Source organism: Limanda limanda, chromosome 4, assembly GCF_963576545.1.
Source record: "Limanda limanda chromosome 4, fLimLim1.1, whole genome shotgun sequence".
NCBI lineage: Eukaryota > Metazoa > Chordata > Actinopteri > Pleuronectiformes > Pleuronectidae > Limanda > Limanda limanda.
The window spans coordinates 7,480,782-7,495,810 of NC_083639.1; the positions used below are offsets into that span (position 1 = coordinate 7,480,782).

At 43.5% G+C, this 15,029-nt stretch overlaps 2 protein-coding genes across 5 annotated transcripts; one reads left to right on the plus strand and one right to left on the minus strand.

The window, feature by feature from the left end:
• LOC132999505 (cell division cycle-associated protein 7-like) lies at positions 1-4,072 on the plus strand. The gene is made up of 8 exons (XM_061069193.1): positions 1-93; positions 724-1,095; positions 1,577-1,672; positions 1,755-1,904; positions 2,214-2,357; positions 2,529-2,678; positions 3,614-3,750; positions 4,027-4,072. The coding sequence occupies exons 1-8, from the start codon at positions 1-3 to the stop codon at positions 4,070-4,072; spliced, it is 1,188 nt and encodes a 395-aa protein (XP_060925176.1).
• Positions 4,073-4,242: 170 nt separating this feature from the next.
• Positions 4,243-12,389, minus strand: sp1 (sp1 transcription factor). 4 transcript variants are annotated; one of them, XM_061069324.1, is made up of 6 exons: positions 12,325-12,389; positions 11,647-11,720; positions 9,057-10,455; positions 7,803-7,944; positions 7,502-7,692; positions 4,243-6,161 (listed from the first exon to the last, which is right to left on the minus strand). In XM_061069324.1, the coding sequence occupies exons 1-6, from the start codon at positions 12,329-12,331 to the stop codon at positions 5,854-5,856; spliced, it is 2,121 nt and encodes a 706-aa protein (XP_060925307.1). In that variant the 5' UTR covers positions 12,332-12,389; the 3' UTR covers positions 4,243-5,853. The 4 variants fall into 4 exon arrangements, with proteins under 4 accessions (XP_060925307.1, XP_060925305.1, XP_060925308.1 ...); XM_061069322.1 differs by having other exon boundaries at positions 7,502-7,695; XM_061069325.1 differs by lacking the exon at positions 12,325-12,389 and adding an exon at positions 12,281-12,314 and having other exon boundaries at positions 7,502-7,695.
• Positions 12,390-15,029: the final 2,640 nt, after the last annotated feature.

A 15,029-nucleotide genomic window follows, 5' to 3' on the forward strand; every position in this document is an offset into this window, starting at 1 on the left:
ATGTGTCCCCAGGCAGGAGTCTTACCTGCTGTCTTTGTGGAGGACTCGGACAGCGAGGGGACATTTCACGGCTTCTCTGAGACTGAACTCAAGGTACGTTGGTTGTTTGGCGTCAGTCGAGGCCCTCGAGTCCCCAGAGACAACAACAATGAGACTTGTGTTCAAGTTAAATGGACGTGTAGTGTTGTGGTGTTATGATATAAGACCAAAATGAAGAATTCTGCACTTCAGCTTCCTCGTTCACTCACTAGAATGCAACTGAGGGAGTTTGTTATCAACCCTGTCAGAGGTTCCTTTGTTTGTTTGTAACCAAGACTCTGCAAAAAAATGAAGGATTAATTTTATGGGTCAGAGAAGTTGGTGTGGATTCAGGAATGTTTGTTTTTGGAATCTGTCTTTTTAACGTTGTGAGATGGAACTCTTCTTTTAGTGACACTTTCTCTGATTTCCCAGGATAAAATTTAATCAGTCAATATTGATAAATGTCACATTATATTTATTTTTATTTAAATCTCCTGAGTGAAAGTTGTGGTTTCAAACTCTTCTTCTGAGCAGAGAATGACAGCAGCCAAACAATTTACAAATCTGAGGAAGATCCAATATTTGTTATACCTCCTCACAATGAATACTTTGATATAAATTGAAACTTTGTTGTTTTGCAATAATTACTACTATTGTTTTATGGCCCAAGCTAAAGTAACAACCACTGTTTTTATCCTCCAGAATCTAAGTATTGAAGATGAAGCTCAGCTTAACCTTTCAACCGAGAAGCAGAAGGCCACTTCCAAACCACCTGCCTTCAGGCTGAGGGTGGCCCTCCGCTCCACTTCCTCCACTCCCTCCACCCAGAAGACCACTGATGATGATGATAATGAGGAGGAGGAGGAGACAGATGAGGAGGAAGAAAAGAGGGGGAAGAAGAAAAGGGCAGGAAGAACCGGTCCGGCGTGGAAGAAGAGACGTGTTAGATTCAAAGTTGAGGAGATGGCAGTGGCTCGGCCGAAGAGTGAGGAGGCTGGATGTGATTCAGTAGAAGAAGAGTTGGATGTTTTCCTGGCGAAGAGAGAGCAGAACATCAAGGCCAACAAAGCAATGGTGAAGCAGAAACACCGAACTACACACTGTACTGCAGTATCTGGAAGATAGATCTGACCAAAACTGTGTATTTCTAAACTACTTCTCTTGAACACTCAGGTCTCCCTTGACTACATTTCAGACTCATTGTACATTCATTACATTTCACCGCACAGAGCTTTTGCTCTTTTGCTTGAGAAAGTTTTGCTTCTGTCCCTTAAGTGACTTTAGATTTGACTTGACCATATGGAAACAAGATGATGAGTTGTATATATTGCCGGTGGTTCATAACTTTACTTGCATTTTAACCTTTTGACATAAGATGAATCTGTAAAGACTGCTGTGGAGAGCTAAGAGCTAAAATCAGGGCATTGAAGACTTGAGGAAATTGTGATATTGTTATAATGAAAGAATATTTTTCGTTTCAAGTTCTGTGAAGTTACTTCTTCTACAGTGACTCGTGTTGTTTGTGTCTTTACTGCTGTTGATGTTTTTGTGACAGCTGGCTCAGCTGATGGCAGACCTGCACAAAATGCCAGGCGGCCCAGGGCTTCTGCCAAAACAAGTCGGCAAGCCGAAGACAAAAGAGAGAAGCTCTGTGAGTGGAATCAGGTGAAATCCTTCTTGTTCTCTTCGTAGTCGATGTATGCGTAGTGATTCCTATTGGATCTTCCCCGCAGCGCCCACCACGCTCTGGTGCAGCTGGACCGGAGTCCAGGAGGAACCCGGACCGGGCGTCCCGCAGACGGACCCGCTCGATGGGCGTGAAGGAGGAGTCTTCGGACCCTAAGGAGGAAGAAGTTGAGCTCAGCTTGGAGGAGGAGCTGGAGGTGGGTTCTGTCATTTATCAAGGACCTGATACGCATTTTGTTGGTGGATATGGAACCCCTACAGTGCTTTGTGTGCACAATGTAGACAGGTTTATTAAAGATACAACAATACAAATTACACTTTTTTATTTTTCATCAAGCTTTGAAAGCTGATCTCTGAAAACAGTGAACTATGAACCACAAAAACCCTGGAATGAGTCACAACATTAACGTCTTTCATGTTTGTATCAATGTGTTGATTGTATCTCGTCGGTTTCTGTGTAAAACTTTGAGTTAAACTAATAAGAAAATCATACTTGTTTGTTCAAGGTTCGCCGAGCCCCCCGGAGGCGTGGCACCCCCCGGCCCAGCCAGTCCAAACCTCATGTCATCCGTCCCGTGGAGGACATCACAGAGGACGAGCTCCTGCTGGTCGCAGACAACACGACCGTGAAAGTTTACAACAGCGTCTCAGTGAGTTCACAGCCCCACTCCACCTGCAATGGGATGTGTTGTAGTGATCTGTTCATTTAGGGTTACGGTAAACCCCTGTGGCAGCTGCCCGGTGGTACTGACTCTCCCTTTGAGTCTGTAGCAGCACCCGTCCACCACCATTGTTGTTGACGTCTCTCTTTGTGTTTTCAGGGCTCCACGTGTCATCAGTGCCGTCAGAAAACCACTGACACCAAGACGTGTTGTCGTGATGAGGGCTGCCGGGGGGTCATCGGTCAGTTCTGTGGGCCGTGCCTGAGGAACAGATACGGAGAGGAAGTCAGGAAGGCGCTGCTGGATCCGGTCAGGCTGCTCATACACCAGCACACACACACACACGCACATGCTACACACACTACACACGTTGTTTTTGTATTTACACTTAACACATGTGAAGATTTTCACAGTTTATTAACAAAGTGATGTGGAGAGATTTTAGGGGATCAGGCTACAGATGATTATATTTAAAGGTCAGATAAAACCACGTAATGATGTCCACAGTTCACCTCCTCTATTCATGCAGTTTGAGACTTTGGTCTTATGGGATCCAAACTTATTTAGTAAATGAAGTAAACAAATTCAATTTTCTTAATAAAAAAAAGCCTTAGAATGTATTAAAAATGTAGATTTTATTAACAAATGTCCTGAATATCTTTTCTTATCTGATTCTCACAAACCTTTAAATTAACAAATACTATTGTCTGATATTTAATTGGCAAATCATCCAACATTTCTCTGCCTCCTCATTTAGGTGAATGAATGGATTATGATACAAGCAGCCCCTACGCATAAGTATAAGTACAAGTCCCCTAGACCAATTCTATATGGGAAATCCTTCTTCTTCTATGTGCATTAGCGCCACCTAGTGTCGGTGGGAGATACACCCAAACTGACAGTTGTCTTTTATGGTCACTGTGCAACTCCTTGTAGTCAATGTGTGTCTCTTTGAGGTAGTTTTGTGTTTGATTACTTTTTAAATGAGCTCTATAACTTTTATACAACAAATTAACTCCATACAGACTCAGTAATCTACACATGGGTCCAGGTCTGTCGTACAGATGGAAAGTACTAAGACGTGTTTAAAAATGTAACCTTTCCTTGTAGATATTTTAAAAGCATATTGTTTTTCTGTCATTCACTAACCAATGTGACAAACGTATAGAATGACCTTTTTTCTGTATTAATTTGGTGAACTCTACAGAAACACCAAATTTAACCTTTTGGTCCTTTCCTTTCAGGAGTGGAAGTGCCCCCCCTGTCGAGGTATTTGCAACTGCAGCTTCTGCCGTCAGCGTGACGGCCGCTGCCCGACGGGAATCCTGTTCCCACTCGCTCAATATCACGGCTTCTCTGACGTCCACTCCTACCTCAGCAGGTAGAGTCCTGTCAAACTTTAATTGACATGTAAAGTGTTCAGATTGCAACAGGAACGGGGAATCTGAATCCCTGCTATTTCAAATATCTAATTTGTCCAGGTGTTACAAAGTAAGACCACTATGTCCCTGCAGAAAGGATGTTGTAGTGCTGTCATAATCTCATTCACTCCTGGGATTGGACTTTATAATGAGCTGTATCAGAAGCCTGGTTTTAACACTGCTTAAGTGTAAGAACCTGACTAAACATCTGACATTTGTTCTCTCGCTCCTAACAGCCTACGCAGCAAACTGAAGTGTGAGGATGACGACGTGGAGACGTGATTTTTACTCAACATGGACCAACTGTTCTTATTTCCATGTTAAGTTCAAAGTCTTTGTCTAAGTTCTAGCAAAACAAAGACAACATGTGGTTTTAAACAAATAAAGTATTTTTTGTTAAACTGATTGCCAACTGGTCTCAATCTGACAAATGACATAGCAATGAATCAAAATAAATTCATAATTTTAATCCAGCAGGCATTTGCAGTAGTTGTATACACACACAATATAAAATCCCTTATTTAAAACGGGGGCAACAAAAGAAGTAAGAGCACTTGTTTGAACAGTCGATTTCAAGGGATAGTTTTAAACAGTCTATAAAAGTTACAAATTTGTTAAGTCAAATCAAGCAGAATCTTGAAGCAAGAAACGGAAAAGATGATGCAACCAATTGGTCACTTTAATATATTTTGCAACTTATTTATTTGAACAACAACAAAAGGGATGTGTGTCCGAGGTTTGCCTCAAGCTGGATCTTTTCCAGTTCCACAACTTCAACATGCATACCACAAGTAAAAATTATTAGAGTGTTTGCGGACCAAAGAATGATTTCCTAGAATTTCATTTTTATAAAACGAGTATGAACCTTTGGTTTTGAGCTTAACAATGTTTATGCTGTCTGGACATGACTACAAAATACTTAACTATGACCAGAAATCCCTAAACAAGAAATGGTTATTCACAGAAACAGAAAACAGACACTGACATGTCGCGGATGATGAGTAGACCACAGAAAAAAAGAGAAGTACTGGGAAGATCTGGACTGTATAGAACATCATTCTATGACAGAAAGGCTCTCAAGTTAACACATTTCATCTACACAAATATATATATAAAAGTAATAACATAAGATTAAGATTGATTGTGCATGAGGTTCATACAACTGAAAGGCATTCTCTTGCAATCATGTAAGATGATCCAACCTATGCTATTGAGTTTTGCAGCCTTTACATTACCAAAAACAAAAGAAAAATTATATATTTATATATATGTACACATACAAAAAAATCCAAATGTTTTTGCCATGATAAACATATCAGGGCATGATGGCTTAAATTTGTGTACCTACACAAGAGGTTTAAGAGTTACTCAGGATTTCTGTGCACTGACACATCCGCGTGCTTCTGGCTCTGACCCGGTCTTGACCAAGTGTTCCCACCTTCTACTCAACATCCACCCGAAAACACTGGGCGTATTATTCCTATGGTACTGGGGTGACTGGTCTGCAAACACATCCAGCTCTCCCAAAAAAATGAAATCTGACAAGCAAATATTCCCTGATCTAGATCATTAAAATCTCTGTTTTAAGGGGAAGGGAAGCGTTATGAGCTGATGAGGGCCAACCTGTAGTTTGAGAGTGCAGACCTGTGGTGGATCTCACTGCCCAGGACACAAGAGTGAGAATGTGGCTTAGTAGTGTCATCTCTCCTGAAGAAAATTGTAGAGAGAGAATACTACTTGCTACCAATTCCACATTAAATGTGCTGGTCTGTGTTGTTTTGTTCCAATCCCACAATCGAGTTGGATTGGCTTTTTGCATGGGACAAATGTTAGTGAAGGGCTAACATTTCAATTCATCTCATCGACCTCTGACCCTTAAATGCTACTGGTTTCTAACCACATGATGGAAACACGTTCCTGCCTCAGGTTTTAAATAGTGTCTGTTGTGTTGCATCAGAAGTCTTTGAAAGGATTTGCATGAACAGTCCGATGTGCCCTTTTCAACCCCAAGTGTCTGAAAGCATCATCATCTTCGAGGCCATCGTCCTGCTCCTCCACCGCCATTAGAAGCTGTTGCCATTGATCTGGTGGAGGTCCACCTGCATCATGTTGATTCCACTGCTGGCCAGTCGAGCTATGCTCTCTGCAGATAAGGTTTCCATGGTGACAATGGTGTGCTGGTCGTTTGCCGACACTGCTCCAGAGCCGGCTTCTGTTCCCGCCGCAGGGGAAGCGGCGTCTGCTGACAGCGAGGTGTTGCTGGTGGTGGCGACGACTGCTTTCTTGTTCAAATGGGTCTTGATGTGCTTTGAGAGGTGATCGCTGCGCATGAAGCGTTTGGGACACTCCGGGCAAACAAACTTTTTCTCACCTGAAAAAGAGGGAGTAGCAAAAGTCAGTGTAAAATAACATCAGCGAGCGTTTGCTCAGACGGTGACAGACCTGGTGTTACACCATTTAAAATGCTCCGTTAATGAAGAAGTAGTTTACTGCACTGCACTTGAAAAAAAGGAACATTATGTAAGAGTGATTGAGAAATTCGTAGGAAGGGTTGGGTACTGAAAACTGGCCATGGTTCAATGACGCATATTTCAGTGCCTCAACTTAGAGCCCAAGTTCTGTATTGACAGTGTAGCTTAGAGGCAACAGCGCACATGTCTAGATAACATTACATTTAACTCTAGCAGCAACAGACTCTATACGGCACATAGCATTAGCCCTACAAGCTACCTCAACCTTGAGTCGACACAACTGCAAAAGGCCTAAAGCTAAATGGTTGAAAGTGGGACTTGCAGCAAATGTTTGAAAACTATTTCATATAAAAGAGGGGGAAAACTCTAGAAACTTAATGAAGCACCTGGCGACACACAGGATATGTGAAAACAGAAGGGATGCCCCATGTTTGATTGTTTGCATGAGCCCAAGCTGACCACATCAGGCAGCAGTGCTGGCCCAGGCCCCGGCAGTGGGGAGACAACAGTTTGGAGCTGAGAGTATTTTTGCTTTATAAAGCACTGAAACTGTTATTTAGTGTTCAATTATAGTAGATGGGTTATTATGTGGATTTTTTAATAGTTTAGAACTTATTCATACTTTTATATCTAAAATTAGTGTCGTTTAAACTGTTTTAAAACTACAATTTGCCAGAGCAAAAACAAAACGATCTTATTGTCAACCACTATTTTGGATGTAAATATTGGTCTGTCACTGTTTACGCACCTATAACCTTTAAAAAAGGTTCAGTGTGTAAGATTAAGGTGAAAGGGATATTTTGGCAGAAATTGAACATAAAATAATCCTGGTGATGTTTCCACTAGTGAATGATCATCTAAAATTGTATGAATTGTTGTTGTCTTTACCCTAGAACAGGCCATTTATATTTAAATACTTTATGTTTACTTTGGGAGGCCTCCATGTTTTTCAACATAAGTTCCAACTGGACAAACTAAACACCTTTTGAGTTTAAATGCCAACTGAAGGCTACCATAGGTTCTCTCTCATGTTTGGAAGGGGAGGGTGAGGTGAGGGGTTTTCAACTTCACCACTAGATGTCACAACATTTCACACTTAACCTTTAAAAGGTATCAATTTAGCTTGGTATCCGATGACCCAACAATACCCAACCCTACTTGTAGGTGTTACTTACACCAATAATAGCTCTACTCTATACAACTTAAAATACATTAAAAATAAATAAAGTCCTCCTCGTACCTGTGTGTGTTCTCTTGTGACGCTGAAGCTCATCTGAACGTGTGAATCGTTTGCCGCAGAAAGACCAGCCGCAGACGAATGGCCGTTCTCCTGTGTGCCAGCGGAGGTGGGCTCTCAGGTGGGACGTCTTGCCGTAGATCTTTCCGCAGCCACCGATGTGACAAATGTGCTGCTTCTTTTTAGTTGGGTCCCTGCTTGGGGTCCAAATCATACATCAAAGTTAGAGACATAAATAAAATAATATCAACTAACTCAAATAACTATGCATAACACGCATTCATAATAATGTTCTGTGGCATACCTTCCTTCCCCATCCTTGCAGAAGGGGCAGGTGCAGGCTTCCCTTCTGTTACGTCGTCCTTGAGGTTGAGGGCTTATATCCTCATCATCCATAGCTGTGCTATCATCCAAACTGTCTCCGCCCGCCTGTAGCGCCTGATCTCCTACAGTGGTGGGAATATCAAAGTGAAAGATAATTATCACAATGGTCTAATAATATTTAAGGTTTATACACATTTTATTTATATTGTTCAAAACACGTTCATCTAGGGTTCCACAAGGAAGATCCAGACCACAGCTTGCTTGTATTTAAGAACCTATTAAATGTGAAAACACTCAAAGGCTCGACCTCTAATTAGTGACCTTTTGTTAGCAGCATAACAATACGTTTCTTAGCCTCAACTGTACTTTGCCTGATGTTCGCAACTTAAGTGTCTTAGTCACAAAGTCATTACCAGTAACAACAGTGAGGAATTTGGCTCATTACTTTCAAACATTTACTCATTACAGGGTATTCGTATATTTGTTCGGCATTGCTCAAGTGTAAACTGAACAATACTCCAAGGTGTAAGAAAGTATAAGAAGAAAATAAAAAAAGAGTGAAAAACAAAGCAGTAAAAGACGAGGTTTGACTACCTGCTTAAAAACTGGTAAAATGTAGTATTTGAGTTTTAGTAATACATGAATTTACAGTCAAATTTAAGACTGATGGGAGGAACTGCCAATGAATGAAATAAAGAAGGGTTTGGACCTGATAAAGGTTCCTAAAAGACAAGGGAGAGGTTCTGCTTTACTTTACTCAGAACTATAATGTGATCAACATCTGGCCAGGTAAGGAAGAAGAAACAAACATTCAAACATGAAGACAGACACATGCAGTGCAATGAACAGCTGAGGGAAATTCCAGACCAGCTGAGCTGGTTGAACCAGTATCTTGAACACACAAATAGTTCACACAAAGAGATGAGAGATCCAAACCAGAGATTCAAGTCTTGAATTTCAGAGCAAAAAGTCTTTGGGAAAAAACAACTCAAGGGAAGACTACTTAATATATTTTACTCAGCCCAACTGACACATTAGTGTACTTCTGTACATACTGTGTACTTCAATAGATGAACCAAACCCTCTTGTCTAAAATAAGAAAAACTGAAAACGATTGAAGATTGATCTCAGCCTTTGTTATTTTGATCCCCAAAAAATTGTGGAACCATTTTGAAAGTGTTTAATATCATTTATAATTTTTACACCAAATATCGATTATTCCTGGTTGACTGACCTGCTGAGCTGGCGATGGTGATGGGAACCCCCTGCAGCTGGTGCATCTGCAGCCCAGAGCCTCCCAGTGTGTTGAGATTTATGGTCTGGATGCCTGGGATCTGCACTGTGTTGACGGACACCCCCCCAGCTCCACCTGCTCCCTGAGCGTGACCGAGCTGAGGGAGAGACTGCATTGGGGCCAGTGTGATCTGTGCCCCGGCCGGACTCTGGATCTGAATGGTCTGCCAGCTGACCTGGCCGTTCGGGCCCACGGTGCGCAGGAGGATGGGGCCTGTGTTTGGCATAATTTGAAGATTTTGAAGCCCTTCCTGGCTGAGAGTGGGAGCAGCAAATACCTGACCGCCTGCTGTGGTGACGGCACCAGCCTGGATGGTCTGGAGCTGAGTTCCACCCTGGAGAAGATGCTGAGGCTGGAGCAGGATCTGCTGGGTCTGCTGCCCATCTCTGTTGTCTGGTTGGATCGGGACCCCCAGAGAGGCTGTGTTATGCTGGTACGTCCCCGTCACGACTCCATTGCTGTTGTGTGTTTGAGTCATTCCATAAGACGAGGTCTGTGCGGTGACAGTAGACGCACTTGTCATGTAACCTACGCTACTGTTGGTAGACACGGGCTGTTGCGACTGCTGTTGAACAAGCTGGCCTCCCCCTGTATCCCCCCCGGTATTAGCATCCCCCCCTGCACTTTGTCCAGTACTGACAGGCAACAGAGTGATGTTTCCGTTCAGTGACATGGGCATATTTGCCAGAAACTGGGGCTGGTTCTGTAACACGCCGTTACCTAAGCTAATGTTTTGTATGGGGATGGCTCCCTGCAGGAGACCGGGCATTGTGATAATGTTTCCTCCTGCTCCACCTCTGTTGGATGTGGTTATGATCTGCTGGCCATTGGGAGAGGACACTATCTGAAACTGTTGCCCATGTCCACCTGCAGATAGCGAGTCCTGCTGAGCATGTGCGAACTGCACGGCCTGGCCATCTGCAGTCTGAAACTGGGGGATAACCTGGTACTGGATGTTGGGCATCACACCAGATATGGTGGTGAGCAACTGCTGACCCTGCATTGATGGAGCCTGAGCAAGTACGTATTGCTGTGGCTGCTGCTGCTGCTGTCCCTGAGTGCATACAGCAGCCACTGATTGTGACAGCACCTGTCTGCTCTTGCAATCTGTCATCACCACTTGAGTGTCGGTGGCCGTGTTGGTGCCTGAGGAGGTTTGCACACTGAGAGGGACAACCTGCCAGCCGTTGGCACTGGAGGTGAAAACACCCTGGTTGAGGTCCAGCTGCTGCTGCTGGTTTTGCTGTTGGTGGTCGCTGGGGGAATCGTTCTCTCCTGGGGTGTCAATGCGACTGCATGTGGCTGCCAACAAGGCCAGAGGAGACGGCTGCTGTGAGTCCTAGACAAGAAATGAGAGGAAGGATCATATAAAAAAAATACAATGTTACTTGAGGTGATTAGGTCAGATACCGGTAAATAAACCATGTGTTTTCAGCAGCAGAAACGTATATGCCATGTTCTCTGATCCAGACATCAACCCTCACCTGGACATTTTTCCTATTGTTTTGAATGTGTCTGACCCAGACCCTGACCCCTCCTGTGTACTTCCTACTTCAACTCTGTACAAAGTCCCAATGCTATAGTTGGAACCATATGTATAAATGGCTGTCAAATATTAATATTCTGGTTGACACTTACCAAAGTGGTTCAAATTTGTACACTAAAGAATACAAAAGATACTAATATAGACGTGTAAACTATCATATATGAAACGTAAGCAACATAAACTACTAAATTAAATATAACTGGGCTAAATAAGGCCAGAAAATCAGACAATTTAATGAAAAAAATAAAAAGCAAGGGGAGTTACAGTAACATAGACATGAATGAAAATGTGCCTGATGAAACCAGGAGAAGACATAAAGGGGTTTCAGGAATTTAGTTGTTTTGAGTTGAGAGGTTCTGAATAAATTAGATGATGACACACTCCATTAATTTGCAAAATGCAAGCCATGTGACATGTTGAGTGTGTTATAATGCAAAGCTCCTGGCTTCCTATCAGTAATTATGTTATCAATAACAATAAAGCCACTATTTTCCTTAGTGTCATTCATCCACAGTGAGCCGGGCCGGCGTGGAACCCAGGGGGCGGCAGGGTGGGAGAGCCCGGGAGGGAGGGACCGCTTCTCTCCCCGGAGCAGCGGCGGGCTCGGCTTCCCCTCCCCCCAAACCCACCCATCTCCCTCCCACACTTTATTTTGGCCCTATAAACTCACACACTCCGCTAGCCACCCCCTCCACAGCCAGCCAAATGGGCCGAGCGAGCCGCAAGCTCCGTGCCGGGGTTTGACGGGAACACCCCGTGTGGGCGAAATCTACCTGCCCAGTCCCCACCCCGGTGACATGTGCTCCGGCGAGGAAAATCAACAACCCGATCCCAGATGACTTTAGAGCCAACCGAGCAGCGGTAGATAGCGGGGTGGAGAGTGAGTGTGACTCGGAGAAGGATCACAACACGGATCATCTGATTTGGCAATACAAAATATAAATGAAATGAAAAAGCACAACAGAGGAGAGCAGTGGAACCTACTTGAGAGTTGGTGTTTCGCTTTTGACTGAAGCCTCCACCGCTCCCCACAGCGGCCATTTCACCCTGCTGCTGATCTGCGGAAGAAGAGTTTGTGAGATCGGTCCTGAGCGAAGTGGATCTGAACCAGCAGACCGTGACACCGAGTTAATGATGCATCCAGGAGGGGAAACCCCCCCACACACAGACACACACAGCACTAGCATGCTCGGCCTCGGTGAATTAACCGAACTTCCGTGTAGTTTACGCGCAGGAAATCCATGCCACAAGTGCTCGAAGGGCCAGCTAGCCTGTTAGCTTAGCTAGCGTGAAGTCACACAACAAGTAGCACTGGAGGAAAGTGTTAAGTACTAGCTGAGGAGTTTCACCTGCGCCATTAAATGCATCCACTCGGCTAGCTGATGGAAATTAGACGAAGTTAAACTGCGGTGTAAACAGGCCGTGTCACCGCCCAGCAGAAGTTAGGTTGACGTTAGCCTGCTTCACTACATGTTAAGCACCGACAATTAGCAGATAAGTAGCTGGTACTTTCAAAGTGCTCCGGACGCTAGCTAGGACACGTGAAAGCGTCGTAATTACGTCAGTGGGGGAAAGTTAACGAGCTGAACTTTGATTTGTGCTCGAAGCGTAAAGTTACCGTGGGGTTCGCGACGCGCCGCCGACTTTGAAAAGTTCACTTACTGCTCATAATGCGAAGACGGGAGGAGTTTCTCTGCGCTTTTCTCGGGTTGACAACTTTTCGCAACTTCACACTAACTTGACTGACCGCCCGCTATGAAGGAGACAAACACGGGGCGTGCGATTTATGCACCCGCGCGGCCCGCCATCACCGCACCGCACCAACCTGGGGATTTCATTCAGATAACACTGAAAACGTTGATAGTATAATATTTACAAATGACTAATCAATCACCCAATGAGTTTCAACCACATCTAATAGTCCTCACCAGCAGATTAAGTGTAATATGGTAATTATTGTAATGATGTAAGGATGCAGTGAAGTTGGTCATACGTTTAAAATAAAATTACTTGCTATACATTCACACTAAAGAGAATAAAACTAAATTAATTTGTTTGTTTAACATTTCTAAACATTCCCGTTGACGTTAATACAAAAAAATGAATACAAAGAAACTGGCAGAAGTGATAGAGATAGATAGATAGATGGATACTTTATTAATACCGAGGGAAATTCAGATCATCCAGTAGCTTATACAGTTAACACTTAAACACCTCACTGACATACATACATAAATCACATACGGAGAATATATATACAGATACAGGAATGGGATGCAATGATGTGATAGTGTCAGTGTCCAGTAGGGAGGTGTTCTTGTGCTGCTGGAGTGGAAGTGTCAGACTCTAAAGTCAAGGTAAACAGCTGTATTTATTCAGATTATTCTGAAATTTTATAAACAATTTAAAATGAATCATGTGGGCATTTCATTTATTTAAATGAATTTATTATGTCCTGTTTTGTCCAGGTATTCAATTGTCATAATATTTGATTATTGTTTTCTCATGTTGACGATTACACTTGAGTTTATTTGCTAAACCATATTACATTCAATTTTAAAAGGCTGGCACATTGTGTTATATAGTCATAAAAAACTTGTGGCGCCTGATGCCTGTGACACCGCACTGTCCCCGTCACTAAAACGAACGCATCCCTCTGGGAGCTCCTTGTGAGGGATTGCTGCTCTCCTCCAATAGAAAAGGCTGTTTCTGCCGACGACTATCTACCAGCCAATGTGATTGGGCCAAAGGCGGAGAGCGGGGCGGAGCTAAGCAGGCTAGGTTGTCGTTCTGAGTATGATTGACGTCGGGTTATCTGTTTTCCGCCTTTAAGACGCCATGTGTCCATGTGTCCTCTCTCACAGGGACCGCAGCTCTCGATCCACCTGTGGTGCTGTCTCGTCCCCCGGCGGGGACACGGTCCGCGGGTTCGATCCCGGCTCGGCTGGCGGGGCTGAGGAGCAGGAAGGCGGGCGGGTGGTTCAAGTCTTGCCTCCGTGGCCAGTGGCCACTCCCTGGTGGCGCCCTGTGGGCTGGGACCCAGCGAGGAGGCGGGAGGAGGAGGGAGGAGGAGGGAGGAGGAGGGAGGAGGAGGCAGCCCGGGTGGAGGAGCAGGGACCCCCCCACCACACTCACACACTGGCTGCGGCCGCGCGGGGAGGAGGACATGTCTCTGATGTGGGAGGGCTTGTGATCCTCGGGCCGGGCGAGGGGGCTGTCAGTGGAGCAGCACATGTGTCCATGTAAACAGGAGGGAGGGTGGAGTCCACCCCCCCCAGGCCTGCATCCACCCAACTGTGTGTGTGTGTCACCAGTGTGATAAAAGAATCTTAAATCGCTTGTGCTCCACCTCTTATATCTCAGCCCTCAACAGTCAGAGCCATTACACAGGTTGACTCTGTACACAGGGTTTATAGATCTCAGAATATGTTGTAACACACAGTCATTTATATATTGTTTGTTTCTTTTTATTGTGCTTATCGGATTCAAAGTATTAGTATCAGAAGATTGTGGTATATGTAGTCATGATCCGTTAAGCAAATGGGTATTTTGAAATTTGTAATACTGGGCTTTTTAAGTAAAGTAACAGTGTTACAATGTTACAAAATAAGAATAATGTCACTGCAGGCTATGTTATATTAATGTAATCCATAAGTATAATTGCTCATAATTAGATTCAAACCTCCTAAGGAAAGCTATATACCTGCGGCCGTCTTTCTTTTTAATCCAAATTCATATATTCAACAAACAATAAGGCATATCATAAATCATGATGACATCAACCACATCAACAATAACAAGAAGACTGAGCCGTTGGCAACAACAAACACACACACACACACACACACACACAGGAAACACAAAATTGAACACACAAGTGGAACATCTGGAATCGCAGGGCCTGAGAGTGTATATATATATATAGTCATTTTTCAGTTGTGAACATCTGAGATATTTTGACAGCTTGTTTAAAAACAGGGCGAACAAGGAGTTGTTTATAGAAAATTATATTTCAAATATATATATTTCCAACTCTGCTGATTTGTCCTCCATGCGAAGACCGCAAACTTTATGTTTTCACAAGTTACAACTTGATTATGGTATGGAAAGCATTGACGAGCCCGGCTTCATATAGAAAAATTCCTGTCAAGTATGAATCAATAAATTAAAAGTAGAAATACCGATAAAGCCTCTCTCATCACAAGACATTTGACATTTATTTCTCTATTTTTTTTTATTTCTGTATTTACTTATACTATTCATTTTGTCCTACATGAACAGACAGCAGTACGAGTCATGTGACACGTTTTACGCTTAATTGCACTCACTTAAAATACTGCAGGTTTTGGTATAGAAATTATTATTTG